This window comes from Podarcis melisellensis (genome assembly GCF_964234715.1).
Source record: "Podarcis melisellensis genome assembly, chromosome: 14".
Taxonomy (NCBI): domain Eukaryota; kingdom Metazoa; phylum Chordata; class Lepidosauria; order Squamata; family Lacertidae; genus Podarcis; species Podarcis melisellensis.
In genome coordinates, this window is record NC_138546.1 from 46,460,805 (window position 1) to 46,474,697 (window position 13,893).

A 13,893-nucleotide genomic window follows, 5' to 3' on the forward strand; every position below is an offset into this window, starting at 1 on the left:
GGCATTTCCAGGATTTGAACCATGGCAGCATCAGGAAGCCAGGGTGGAGGGCTCATGACCCTGATGGGATGGGGAGCTGCTGCTGCTGCCACCTGTGCCACACAAACACACCCCACTGGCCCGTTGGTGCCATGTGTGGCCCCATGTCCTAGGACAGACTTGGCCACTGGCACATGAGCCTTGCCACTCCAGAGGCGAAGGCAAATGAGTAAACGGAAGAGGCTTGGTTGCCATGGTCACCCAGAAGGCCGGAAATCATAACTAGGGTTTGTGTGTGTGGACGGGCAACAACCCTTTGCCTTCCATCTGCCCAAAGCAAGATCACTGGGACACAGACTTCCCTTGGCCCACCACAGAGCGTGTTCTGAACCTCTTTTCCCTCCTGCCTGCTGTTAATCTTCCAGCAGAGAGCCTGGCAGGGATCCCTATGGGTTAACTAAGCAACCGCTGAGGGCTGCATGGCTGGCTTTTCCCCTGAAACGCTCGACAAAGTAAGCGTCAACATGAGGCAGCGACCCCCTCCCAGCTGAGGCACATGGAAATGCACACAGGGGATAAAGAAAGGAGGACATAGGCAGAATGGCAGAGGCAGTGGCAGAACCATGGCGGGAGGGTGGCTGGGGGCATCCAGACCAGAAATGACCACCTCTACGCATCTGGCTTTGATGAGAAATCAACTCACTTCATATTCAGAGCGGCAGAAAATGGCTTCCCACTGAGCTGTTCAGCAGCAATATTTTCCTGGAGCTTGAGAGCTACCTTGATAAAAGCTACTTTTAAAGAGACAAGACTAAGAGCTTGGCTACAGGGCTGCGAAATGCAACAGCGTTAACCCAAGGGTGCGTGACTGCTTGGGGTTTCAATTAAGAAAATGTGGCTTGAGTGACCAAGTTGCTTTTTGGACCACAACTGCCTTTCACTGCAGCCAGCAGAATTGTAGGGTGCTGGAGCTGATGGGAATTATAGTCTAAAACTATATTTTTTTGGAGAGCCAGTGTGGTGTAGTGGTTAAGAGCGGTGGACTTGTAATCTGGTGAACCGGGTTCACGTCTCTGCTCCTCCACATGCAGCTGCTGGGTGACCTTGGGCCAGTCACACTTCTCTGAAGGAGATTGTTAACCGCTTTGAGACTCCTTAAGGGGAATGAAAGGTAGGATATCAAGTCCAAACTCTTCTTCTTCTTCTAAAGCATGGGGGGGCATAGGTGCCAACTCCCTTGGTGCCCAAGCACCAACAAAATTCCCCACGAAGGAGCCAGGCACCCACAAATTTCGGTGCCAGGGCCATGCATGCTGCATGGCAGCTACGGTCGCGGGTCCAAGTTGGCACTCCTGATTGGGTGGCAGGTTAGAATTAACCGAAATGCTCAGCATCTCTGCTAAGAATGCAAATTCTCTTTCCAGTGTCAGTGGCTGGAAAGCCCTGTCCTGCTCCATTCTCCCACTGCTGTGGCTTCTTGGTCCACTGACCCTCTCCCACCCCCTCCCCAACCCAGTGAAACCCCTGCTTCCCCTCCCTCACTTCCTGCCATTGAGTGTCCTGATATCACCACACAGGAGAGGCCAGGATCAGGCAAGGGGGCTTGAACTTGGCCAGGGCTTCTCAAAAGTCAGTCCCCCAAGAGGGTAGGGTTCTCTTTGAAACCTCCTGAGACATATAAGCCAAGGCACTCAGTGCTGCTTCAGAGCATTGTTAATCCTAATTCTAATACTACTTGCCGAATGAAACTGTCTGAGGGCAAATGAAATTTTAATGTGGAATAAAGGAAGGCATTGCACCCACAGTATAAAAAAAACAAGACTGGGATGGATGGGAAACATGCCTGGGAGAGGGCAGGGCAGCTGCCCTCCTGTATTTCTGCTCCATCCACCCTAGTGTTTCTGCCCAGCAATCCAATGATGTATGTGAAAGGCTATTATTTTGGGTAGACATGAATTGTCCGAGAGGATCCATGTGGCCTCAGAAAGGCCCAACGCAAGGGTGCCATTGCTTTCTAACCTATTTTTTCCAACGTTGTGGGTTGTGCCACATTGTTATCTCCTGCTCTTAGCGGTGTAAGACCTTAATGCTGCTTTAGTCCAGAGAGCTGCTGATGTTCTGCCTGGCAACAGATGTTGCCCCAACAACACAACGCTTCCATGGCCACCTGACTTCACGAGGCTGGATCTGGGGATTAGGAAGAGGAAGGTTGCCATCCTGGGGGTGCCTTGCTGCTGCTGCTGCTGCTGCTGCTGCTGCTGCTGCTGCAGCCTCCTTAAGCAAGGAAGACGGCACATCTCTTTATGCGCAGCTGGGCTTCCTGTGCATTTCAAACTGGGGAAGTGGGGGGGGCGGTAAGGTAAGCTTAGCACTGCTTCACTGTTGCTGGACAAAAGCCCTTCAGCCTGCAGCTTGTGAGTCCGATGCTTGAATGCTTTGCTGAATCAAAGAATGCCCTCCCCAAACATAATTTGCCTTCCAGAGAGAAGGCTGCCTTAGAACCCTTCCCCTCCTGTGCTAGTTTGAATAGGCAAACTAGCATGTTTTTACATGGGGGAGCATTCAAACATAGATTCCACCAGCAGCAACAGAGATTTCAATGAAGGCTGTTGAGCAGAAGCAGAAGCTTCCAAAAGAGAGAGAGAGAGAGAGAAGTGCCCCCAGACTGTTGTGGTGGGTCTCTGCCCCCAGCCCCCAGCCCAGAGCCCTTCCCCGCTCCCTGCCCACTTTTGAAGAATGCTCTGGACCCAGCCACAGCCAGCCTTTCGCCCCTGTCTCTCCTGCTTCGAAGACTGCCCTAAGGAGCCCAGGGATCCCAGGCAATCCTTCTCCTCTCTCTGTCCCAACCAGCTGGCCATTGCTGGTGACAAGAAGAGGCTGAGCCGGCCGGAACACCCCGTCCACCAATGCACTTGGGCAGCTCCTGTGGCTTTGTCACCAGAGATGACCACATGTTGAGTCCTGGCTGGTGGAGGCTCCCAAAGGCCAGGCCAGGCGCTTGAGCTGGGAAGCTCTGCGCCCTTTGCCATCCTCTTCTCCTTCATACAGATGCCTTGTTATTTTAAGCAAAGATATAAAACTTGGCAGCTTGTCACAATTGGTCTCTGGCCTTTGCTGCCATGCCCTGAAGGGACTGTTTACAACAAAGCCTTTTGGAGCCTGGTGCAGACAAGGCCGAGCCCCAACCCCACCAGAATACAGACTCCCTAGATCAGGGGTCAGCAAACTTTTTCATCAGGGGGCCGGTCCACTGTCCCTCAGACCTTGTGGGGGAGCCGGATTATATGGGCAGGGGGGAATGAACGAATTCCTATGCCCCACAAATAACCCAGAGATGCAGTTTAAATAAAAGGACACATTCTACTCATGTAAAAACACGCTGATTCCCGGACCGTCCATGGGCCGGATTGAGAAGGCGAATGGGCCGGATCTGGCCCCCCGGGCCTTAGTTTGCCTACCCAAGTCCTAGATGAAGAGTAAGAAGAGAAACGGGGACATCCATTGCAGGCGCAAAAATGGCCTCCACTCTGCCACCGATTGCGGCCTGAATGAGCCCTGCTTTGAGGCCTTGCGGCTTTGGGCATCGCCTCATTCTCTGTGCAGCCGGAGACAGTACCAGTGTCCAACACACCGGCAGCCATTCCACTTTGCAATGCTCAGGGAAGAAGGAAGGAGCTTTTGCAGGCAGGCTGCTCTGCATGGGTTTTGGCCAGGGATGAACTCCTTCACGGGTGTCTGGGCGATGGTCGCCAGCCTCCTTCTGCGCTCCAGAGTTGCACCATGAAGAGTCAGCGCTGGCAGAGAACAGCTGATCTACATCTGTGCCGTTTGTCTCTGCCTGTCGAGGCAGACAGGGAGTCATCATGATGATGAAGTGGGTCTCGTGTTCGCCTCGCAGCCAAGCCTGTTGCTAGAAGCCTGAGAGATGCTGCGTCCCTTGAGGAACATGTGCAAAAACATCCTGCTGGCAGTCATCGGGGTGAGGAGCCTGACAAATAATACGGGAAAGTAGAGTTTCTGCCTCTGTGCAGCATTACCAAATGAAGAGGGGCTTAGGGCCCAAGAAACACCCACTCCCCACAGCTACCCTGAGATGGTTGTGGCAGTTTGTCTGGATGTGGCATCTGAGATGGGGTTTTTTATCTCATCTGAGCCCAGGATGTGTCAGTGGATGGGAGCTAGTAAGTTCCACCCCAATCTGCCATTAGCCCTGGAGAATTCAGAGCAGAACTGGGGGAAGGGAAGACATGACATCCGAGAGATGCCATTTAAATACAAAATCTCTGAAGCAATAGGCAGGGGCGGATTTTGGTATTATGGCACCCTGAGCAAAGACAAAATATGGCATCTCTCTAAATATTTCCTATTTTCACAATAATTCCTTTTTATACTGTTGTTTTTTTAATGGATCTTCTCAGTAAGTTCCTATGTAAATACAGGTGGTGGTGGTGGTGTTATTTTGCACCCGCTTGGCTTGAAGCCCTGTGTGTGGGAACTGCCCTAACTCTGGTGCTGCAATAGCAACCAGCAGAAGATATTTCATTTTAGATACTTCCCTTCAAATCCCATCAGAATTGGAACTATTTTATTTGCTAGTAATTGAAGCACATGCTTGATTATTATTTTATTTTTATTTGTTTTTATCCGACCTTTTCTCCAAACAGCTCAAGGTGACATACATGGCTTTTCCCCTCCCCATTAAGTGAGGATTTGAATCCTGGTCTCTCAGGTCCTCATCAACACTGTTAACCACTACACAACACTGGCTTAGTCAGGGCTCTCCAGAATGGAGATCTGTGGCATTTCCATTATATTTCTAAGTGGAAGCGAGTAGTCTTGTTTACACACATTTTCTGATATCCTTCCCAAAATGACAGATTGGTTTTTTTCATTTTGGAACAAAAAAATGTCTCCTCTTTGAAGGAGGATAACAGGCATAAATAAATAACATTGGCATCAGAGAAGGGCAGAGGAAGTCTTGCCAGTCACCTTGAGAGTTTGGATGCAGATGGATTATGTCCTTGCACTTTTCTTCCAGAAGACTTGAAGGCTTCTTTGGAACTTGGTTGTCATGGAAACCTTCCAAGCCATTTGATGGAGGGACAATCCATTTGGCACTTGCCATGTTGTTGCTGGAAGCAGAGAAAGAAAAAACACACTCCTTGCTGGCCTATTTCACACCTAGATAGGGGGCATCTTGCTGGGTGCCATCCAGTTCACAGTGAGGGGGTGCTGCGAATTATTCTGGCATGGGGCATGGGGGCAGGGAGAGCTTTTTAAGCCAAAGGACCGCATTCCCTCTTGGTCAACCTTCCAAAGGCCGTGTGCCAGTGGGGAACTGGGACGGAGACAAACGCAGGTTAGGCCAAACACAGACTAGGCAGAGCAATGAATGTGACTCAAAACGTTGTACTGTAGGCTACATCCCATCCACACAAAAGTTCTGGGGTTTTTGTACACACACACACACAAACACTTTTCCAAGCAAGCAAGAGGCATGATCCTTGCTCACAGACACATTCCAGATCAGCAAAATTATCCCAGGAGATGTTAGTGATGGGTGTGGCCTGGAGATAAGGGGTGTAGTCTAAGGAGAGCTTCGGGGGCCAAATACTCCTATCTGGCCCCCAAAGACAGGATAGAAGAGAGTGTTCATGGGGCAGGGGCCTGAGGGTCCCCCTACCCTGCACTTTAATTGCTCATTTGTTCCCCTGCGTTGTTCATAAGGGGCAGTGGAAGGAGCTCAGCTCTCCTGCCCTGATCAAGAGAAGGATCCACTTGTGTGGCAGCCCCAGCCGGGAGAACTACAATAGGCTCAAACTTGGGAAGCTCTTTCACCAGGGAGACTCCAGTGGCTCTCTCGATCAGCAGGCTCCGCTCTCACAGGTGCGTCCTGCACAACCTCAAAATTGCCACTGCCTGCTTTTTCTTAGGACAGATGGTGTCCAAAGCCTCTTTCAGGCAGGGGGTGGGTCAAGGCATACCTGGGAGGCTGCAGAACATTCACATCCAGCGCTGGGACCATTTAGCGGAATGCAAAGAGTGGCTGCCGACAGAACCTGCTCATAGAATTGTAGAGATGGAAGGGACCTCCGGGGTCAACTGGTCTAACCCCCTGAAATTCAGGAATCTTTTACCCAAAGTGACTCTCATGCTCCACTGACTGAGCTATCCCAGGTCTTCCTTGGGCTGCTGCCACCAGACAACACTTAGGCCTCATCCTGTCCTGTGGCTGTTAAACCTAAGTGGTAAGAAGCAGGGGTAGAACGAAAGAGTCCTTTGAGCATAAACAAGGACCTCCTCAGCAAGCGAAGCCACGGCTGGAGCTGTGCCCGCCTATCTTGGCCAGGGTGCTTTTGAACAAGGCTGGTATGTTTAATTGGCTGTAGTTGGCATCAATATTTTGTTCTGGCAGAGCAATGAAGTTTTGCATAATGTGAATGCTGCAGAGGAGATAGATTTACCCATGCGCCTGGCTCCAAAGGTTTTGCAGGACGTGCCTCCTGTCCCTTCTGCCAGGGTCTTGAGTTTGGCTCAGGAAAGGGGCTTCCCAACTGGCCCCCCTCCCTGAGGCCAAAAAAGAGACCAGTGTCAGCCCTGGAGGGTTGTTGTCGCCTGTTGCACCACTTGTGAGTGCAAGAGCAGCTGAGGAGGCGGCAATAGTTGCCCTCAAGCGAGCATCCCATTATGGGCCACTGTGGGAGAACTGGAGACTGTATGAGCTCAATGTTAGAATTCCTGCTCCGTGATTGCAGTCATGGGATTGTTGTCTTTCACATGACGGTATATGTTTTGACTCCACAAAGTGGGAAGTGACGGAGACAGGGTGTTTGTTTTACTGTGTCCTGTTGAATTGGAACTATTGTCCTTTGTTCTTTCTCTCTTTGCTGTCTGATGCTAGAGAGAGAGGGAGCCATGCTGCAGTGCTCCGTGTGTGTTTATATGTAAATAAAGTAGATTAGCCAAAATGCAGAGTTGCTGAGTTCTGTTACGCAAACTGTGAGCACTCTGCGGATCCCTAAGTGTGCCAATGTCTGTTGGCATCGGTTGCTATGCTGTTCAGGCAGAAGAAAGCTTTTGAAGCTCCCGAACGAACGACCAGGAGGGAGGGAACATGCCAGTCGGGCATGTGTCTCTGCCAGGGTCCTACTCGAGAGTAGGACAAGCTCCTGATAATCCCCCCTCCCCCGATCCAGGAAGGCTCTCCTCTTGCTCTTCCATTCATTTACTGCATTTAACCATATTAGCAGTGATGGAAGGTGGTTCAACTGTTGCAATACAATTAACAACAACAACAACACCCCAACGATCTGGCTGGGTTGTCCCAGCCACTCTGATCGGCTTCCAACACATACAAAAATATCAAATATTTAAAAACTTCCCGATACTTCCCGATAAATAAATATCCTGCAGTTTATTTTTATTGTCAGCTATGCAGCCATTTACCTGGACAGAAATTGAACCGGCCATTCCTAGCTACGTACCTTGGTAGGAAAATGGATTTTGCTCGTAAATAAAGTTTGCAATACAAGAACTTCACCCAGATCTTTCCCCAAGGAAAAATGTGGGTGGCTGTTGACTTGGAACTGTATGTGCCGTGTTTCTCCTGAAGCAATTGTTAACAAAGTTTGCCACTCTTAATTAGAACTTCAGCCTGCAGGTCTGCAAAGGACAAAATTGCTGGAGAAAAAAAGTCGATCCAAAAGGACAGAGCTGTTTTGGAAGTGAGAAATTGAACCGCCTGGACATCTGTCTTCATCAAGCAGAGCTTTTGGCATCTCACTACCTGAATTGAAAAAGCTTCTCTGGAAATGAGCAATAGGAGCATTGTACACACACACACCAAATGAAATGCACCTTCTGGAGGAAAACCAACACATTAGCAACCGCACCACAGACCTTATTTACATACGGATTGCATTAGGGGCACAGATCCTTTATCATCATTTGCAAGGTGACACCTTTTGAAAGTGATCTGAGTTCTAGTGGGCCCCATCCAAAGAGCTGCACGGCACCACCCTCCTGTTCCTTCTTTCCTGGAAGCAGCCTTGATGGAGTGGCAAAGAAGAAGAAGAAGAAGAAGAGGAGGAGGAGGAGGAGGAGGAGGAGGAGGAGGAGTTTGGATTTGATATCCCGCTTTATCACTACCCGAAGGAGTCTCAAAGGAGAATGTTAGCCGCTTTGAGACTCCTTAAAGAGAGTGAAAGGCGGGATATCAAATCCAAACTCTTCTTCTTCTTCTAACAATCTCTTTTCCCTTCCTCCCCCACAAAAAACACTCTGTGAGGTGAGTGGGGCTGAGAGACTTCAGAGAAGTGTGACTAGCCCAAGGTCACCCAGCAGCTGCATGTGGAGGAGCGGAGATGCGAACCCGGTTCCCCAGATTACGACTCTGCCACTCTTAACCACTACACCACACTGGCTCTCAGTGTGAGGCAGGACCTGAGCACAGGAGATGCTTGCATTGATTGGATCAAGCTGAACAGAGCTCTTCAGATGCACCAGCAAGCACATACGCTGACTCAAAGGTCACTCTTGCCACTGCCCCGCCCACTGGCCCAGGGAAAAACAAATCTTGCATGGCAAGTCTCTTATGAGCAGGCAGGTGGGGCCACTCAGAGCTGAGTCGGCATTTACTTGCAGGGTATGGTTTGGTTTCTAGACCCTTCCCCAGAGTCCAAGGGGCTCAGCACCAAGAGCACAGGGCTTATCCACACTCCTGCTTGTCCCATGCCTAAAAAGCTCGAGTCCAAACTATTTTCTGCTTGACGCATGCTTTCTTGGTACGGGTCCAAGGGGTTTTCCCCTTCTCCCATTGCTTTCCCAGGGAAAATCCACTCTTCAGCTCTAAACTGGAACCAACAGCAATCCATGGCAACCCCAAATTGCTGCTTGCTCCGATTGAATGCTAAAGAGCAGTTCTCCCTGGGGGGAAACAGCAGGGCAAGAGGAATAAGCCAACTGTCATGGAGGCTTTTAGTTGAGATTCCTGCATTGCAGGGGTTTGGACTAGACCCTCAGGGTATCTTCTGACTCTAGAGTTCTATGATTCTTAATCCACAGCACAGTAAAGCAGACCCATTGCAGCCAGCTCTGATCTTGCAGCTCTTATGAGAAAGATTCTGCCTGAGGCTTTGGCGAGTCTCCAGGGTGGCCTCAGGGAGCCCATAAGAAGGCCTCTCTTGGTGACCTTGTGGCACACGCCAGACACTCACAGGTTTCTCTCCCCTCTCCTGAGCTTAAGCAGGCTGCCCGTCAGAGAGGGAGACCTCTTGACGGCTGCCTCAGCCCCCTGGCATTGACTTGGCTCGCTTTCTTGAGTCCTCTCTGGCTGGTGGGAATCCCAAGTCAGACAGTTGGTTCTTCTAGCTCAGTATGTCCTACACTGGCTGGCAGCAGTGGCTCTCCAGACCCTCCCTCTCTCATCCTTGCCTATAGTTGCCATTGAGGATTGAACCTGAAGAATTTTGCACACAAGGTATATCTGCCTTCAGCCCTTCTCGTGGGAGGCACAGCCCATCTCTGCAGTGGGTCTGCTTTTTCCATGAGGTCCAGTGCTCTGCTACTCTCTTTCCTGAACCGTTTCAGGCCTGTGACTCACTTGTGGGTTTTGTACCACCTTAGATCAGGGGTAGGCAACCTAATCCGGCCCGCAGACAGTCCAGGAATCAGCATGTTTTTACATGAGTAGAATGTGTCCTTTTATCTAAAATGCATCCCTGGGTAATTTGTGGGGCATAGGAATTCGTTCATATTTTTTTTCAAAATATAGTCCGGCCCACCACACAGTCTGAGGGATGGTGGACTGGCCCCCGGCTGAAAAAGGTTGCTGACCCCTGCCTTAGATCAATGAGCACAAAGCAATTCTGAAACCTAAGCAGATCTCAGGTGTTAAAAGGCCATTAGGATTTTGCTGGGTCTAAAATGTGCACGGGGACTCTGTAATTTTATTTACAGCTGGAACTTTATTAAATATGTTATTTTTATTTTTCTGTGTTCCATTACAGAGCATGAAAAGCAACGGTTATGCAAGAGCACAGATTATATGAATTTGCACTTCAAAGTGAAATGGTTTTATAATGAATATGTGCGCGAACTCCCCACGTTCAGAGATGCAGTGCCTGAATACTCTCTGTAAGTGGGGGGGGGGGAGAATGTTTCAGTTGGGGGGAGGAAGAACATTCTGGAGCTTTTATTCTGCTTGTTGGGCTCAGTTTTCTTTAAATATTCATCCAGCACATCCTTCAAACCGGAGTCCATTTGTGTTAAGGTGCACTTAGAACTTTAAAAGACTCTAAATGTCTTTCCCCTGACTTCTTTATTTCTCAGTGAACCTTTTGCAGAGAAAAGGCAATCAGTTTCTCAGGAAGGGGCTTTTCAGCAATTATACTTAAAACCTCTTGCAGGCATCAGAATATTAATGGGGGAGGGGGGGACACAAGGCTGGAAGAAGCTCCAGACGGGCTCTGGGTGGCTCCTCCTAGGATGAAGGCAACACCTGCTGCTGCTGCCGCCCCTGCCCTCCTGCCTGGAGGCTTTTGCCTACATCATGCAGACTGCGTGGCACCCCCTTGGAGGAGTGTGGAGGCCGTGGCAATTCTGGAAATTCTTCAGCCTGGAGGAGAGAACTATTGATGGTTGCTAGCCAGGATGGCTCACTTCTGAATACCAGCTGCTGGAAACCACAGGAGGGGAAAGTGCTCTTGTGCTCAAATCCCCCTTGCTGGCTTCCCCTGGCATCTGGTTGGTCACCCTGAGAACAGGGTGCTGGACTAGATGGGCCATCGGCCTGATCCAGCAGGCTCGGGACTGTTTTTTCTTTTCCATTCATTGAGCATTCCACACACACACATACACACACACACAGCTGCATGCCATATTTGTTGTGTTGCTTCTTGGAATTCCAGTTGTGGTATGCTGGTTTGACATCATCTGATAGGAAGTGCCTACAGAGGGTGGTGAATACAGCACAAGATATTATGGGCTGTTCCGTGAATCCACTGGATGAAATAGTGGAAGAACGTTGCCTCAGGAGTGTGAGGAAAATTCTCAGGGATGATTCACACCCTGGTCAGCACTTTCTTGATCTCCTGCCCTCAGGCAGAAGATATAGAAGCATGTTTAGTCACACCAACAGGGTAAAGAACAGCTTCTATCCAGATAACAACAGGGCAACTGACTTTTGGGTTTGGTGGGTGTGCGTCAGTAAACGAGGGGAATTTAGACTAAGAGAGCTGAGTGGGGGGTGCTCGTGTAATCTCACTGTATACAAGTTGTACAAGTGACAATAAAGTACAGTGGTACCTCGGGTTACATGCGCTTCAGGTTACAGATGCTTCAGGTTACAGACCCCGCTAACCCAGAAATAGTGCTTCATGTTAAGAACTTTGCTTCAGGATGAGAACAGAAATCGTTCTGCCGCAGCGCGGCAGCAGCAGGAGGCCCCATTAGCTAAAGTGGTGCTTCAGGTTGAGAACACTTTCAGGTTAAGTACGGACCTCTGGAATGAATTAAGTACTTAACTCGAGGTACCACTGTATTTCAATTTCAATTTCTCCCTTATAAAAGCTGCCACTCTTTACCTGCTCTCCTGCAAAATGTGGAATCCTGTTTGGGCAAGGGCGGGTGGAGAGCTGAGGCTGGGAATCAAGGAAGGCCAAAAGACCACACCCTCTCCGGTCTGACAGTTTAGTCATAATGCAGCCCTTTCCCCCCCCTAACCTTGGAATCCCCCATCTGTGGATGCCTCAATACTGCAACAAGGGGAGTTTCAGGGCTATAGGGCTGCAGGGCTGATGGTTGCCTTGAGCCCCTTCCAAGGCACCATATCCTTTGCGTCAAGGCTGCTTCATTCTGCGCGCGTTCAGGCACAAGGAGGAACCTGTGTTGACTGTCTGAAAAACAAGAATGTGGGTGAAGCAGCCACCTTCCTCCCTCCCTAGGTGGTTTGAGCCGTTTGTCATGCAGTGGCTGGATGAGAATGAGGACGTCTCCATGGAGTTTCTTCACGGTGCGCTGGGAAGAGACAAGAAGGACGGGGTGAGCAGAGCTGTGAAGTGGGGGAGGCCCTGAGGCAGGGGGCACTTTGGGTGATGGGTCCTGAGGCCCACGCACTCAATCCACAGCAGCCTAGAGCCGAGAGGTTCCTTGGCATATAACGTGGTGCCTGAGGTAAATAAATGCACATCTGCACTTCCTGTTTCACAGCAAACATGGATTATTGCCTTGCCCTGTTCCTCTCTTATTCCCCCACCATGGAGAGATGGAGAGTGGCTTGTTTTGCTAGGTGAAAACAAGAGAAGGAGGAATTTTTTATTGGACAAAAATGCCCCTTTCATTGATTTGCTGTGACAGCATTTGCAATCCTATCCAGAGAGCTATAATTAAGGCAGTAGCTGTAGCCAGGCATTATCCTGTAAAAAGGGCATCTTTCTGCAGAAGCAGCAGAGGGAATCATGGCCAGGAACTGCCCACCCCACCCCCACCACCGTGAGTGAGGAGAAAGCTCTGTGTTTGCTGCCACAGAGCGTAGCAGCCTCAACGCAGCACTGAATGCAAACCTTACACGACCCTATTGCTGCTTTATGACCTATTTAGATGGCAGGTTTTCCAAAGCCCCGTTCTTTCAAATGTGGGCTGCTCAGTCTGTGCTGCACTCCTGGTGTGCTCAGCTGAGGAACCACGGCTGGTGCTGCTGTGGCTGTTTGGGGGGTGGAGGGGTTCACTTTCTGGAGAAAAGTGGAAAGAATGAATAGGCTGAGAAGAAGAGCCTCCAGCCGGGAAGCCACACACCCTGCACAAGCGCCCTTTAACGGTGTGTCCTTGTGTGTTGTGGTGTCTGTGTAGTTCCAGCGAACATCGGACCATGCCCTTTTCTCCTGCTCAGTGGTGGACGTCTTCACACAGCTCAACCAGAGTTTTGAGATCATAAAGAAGCTGGAGTGCCCTAATCCAGAAGCTCTCTCTCATCTCATGAGAAGGTTTTCTAAGGTAGATTTGCATCCTCTGAGCAGCTTGGGGTTTGTGAGGGAGGAGTCACGTTTTGTCCCTGTGGTGTTTTAATCTGTAGCCTTGTATATTAAGCCTTGCTGGCATTCTTCAGCTCTTGCTTGTTGCCCTGTCAGAGAGCAAATCTCCACTTTTCCAGCCCTGTGAGGTCCTGAAATTCTCCCTTTAGATGTCATGTCTGTCCAGGATAAGAGCTCTGTGTGTTAGGTCAGCCACACCTTATCTAGGTAACTGGGACCTCATCCATGGGACAGGAGGGGGCACGAGAGGCTTGCTGAAAGGTAGATGCCTTGGAGGGGACAAAGCTGCTCTGTTCTAGCAGAGTCTGACCCATAGCTATCAACCTTCCCTTTTTTGTGGGAAATTCCCTTATTCCAGCGCCGTTTACCGCTGCTTCCCGCTGCTATCCCGGATTGTTAGATATCCCATAGACTGTCCCAGGGACAGGTGAGGCTGCTGATCCCTTATTTTCAAATCTGAAAGTTGACAGCTATGGTCTACCCAGCCCAATGTTCAACAAAGATGGAAATGCCATGCTTATGTTGTTTATTTTATTAAATTTATATACCACCCTTCATCCGAGCATCACAGGCCTGTTGACTATATAAAAACAAAAAATACATGACATAATAACAAACAAAACAATATCACCACCGCAACACATAGTTTAAAAGGCCAGGGTCTTGGTCAGTTCATATGGGAAGAGCCGGTCCTCGTGTTATTGCTGTTCTTATGGTTACGCACTCCTGGTTGTTAGGCAACCAGGGGGTCCTAGGCCCCGGGGGTGTTCCAAGGTGGGGTTGGGGGGAGGTACGCCCCGGGTGCTATTCCGGGGGGGGGACAAAATGCTGACCCCCGAACGGTGGTACTTCCAGGGGCGCACGCCGCTCGCCGTACACCCCGGGA

General features: G+C 50.0%; 1 protein-coding gene across 1 annotated transcript in view; it reads left to right on the forward strand.

Annotated features, from left to right (window-relative positions):
• UNC13C (unc-13 homolog C) overlaps positions 1–13,893 on the forward strand; it is a 130,585-nt gene that overhangs the window by 93,426 nt on the left and 23,266 nt on the right. The window contains exons 19-21 of the mRNA XM_081887843.1: positions 9,987–10,113; positions 11,922–12,018; positions 12,826–12,969. Of these exons, the coding sequence (XP_081743969.1) occupies positions 9,987–10,113; positions 11,922–12,018; positions 12,826–12,969 (368 nt within the window). The remainder of the gene's footprint in view (positions 1–9,986; positions 10,114–11,921; positions 12,019–12,825; positions 12,970–13,893) is intronic.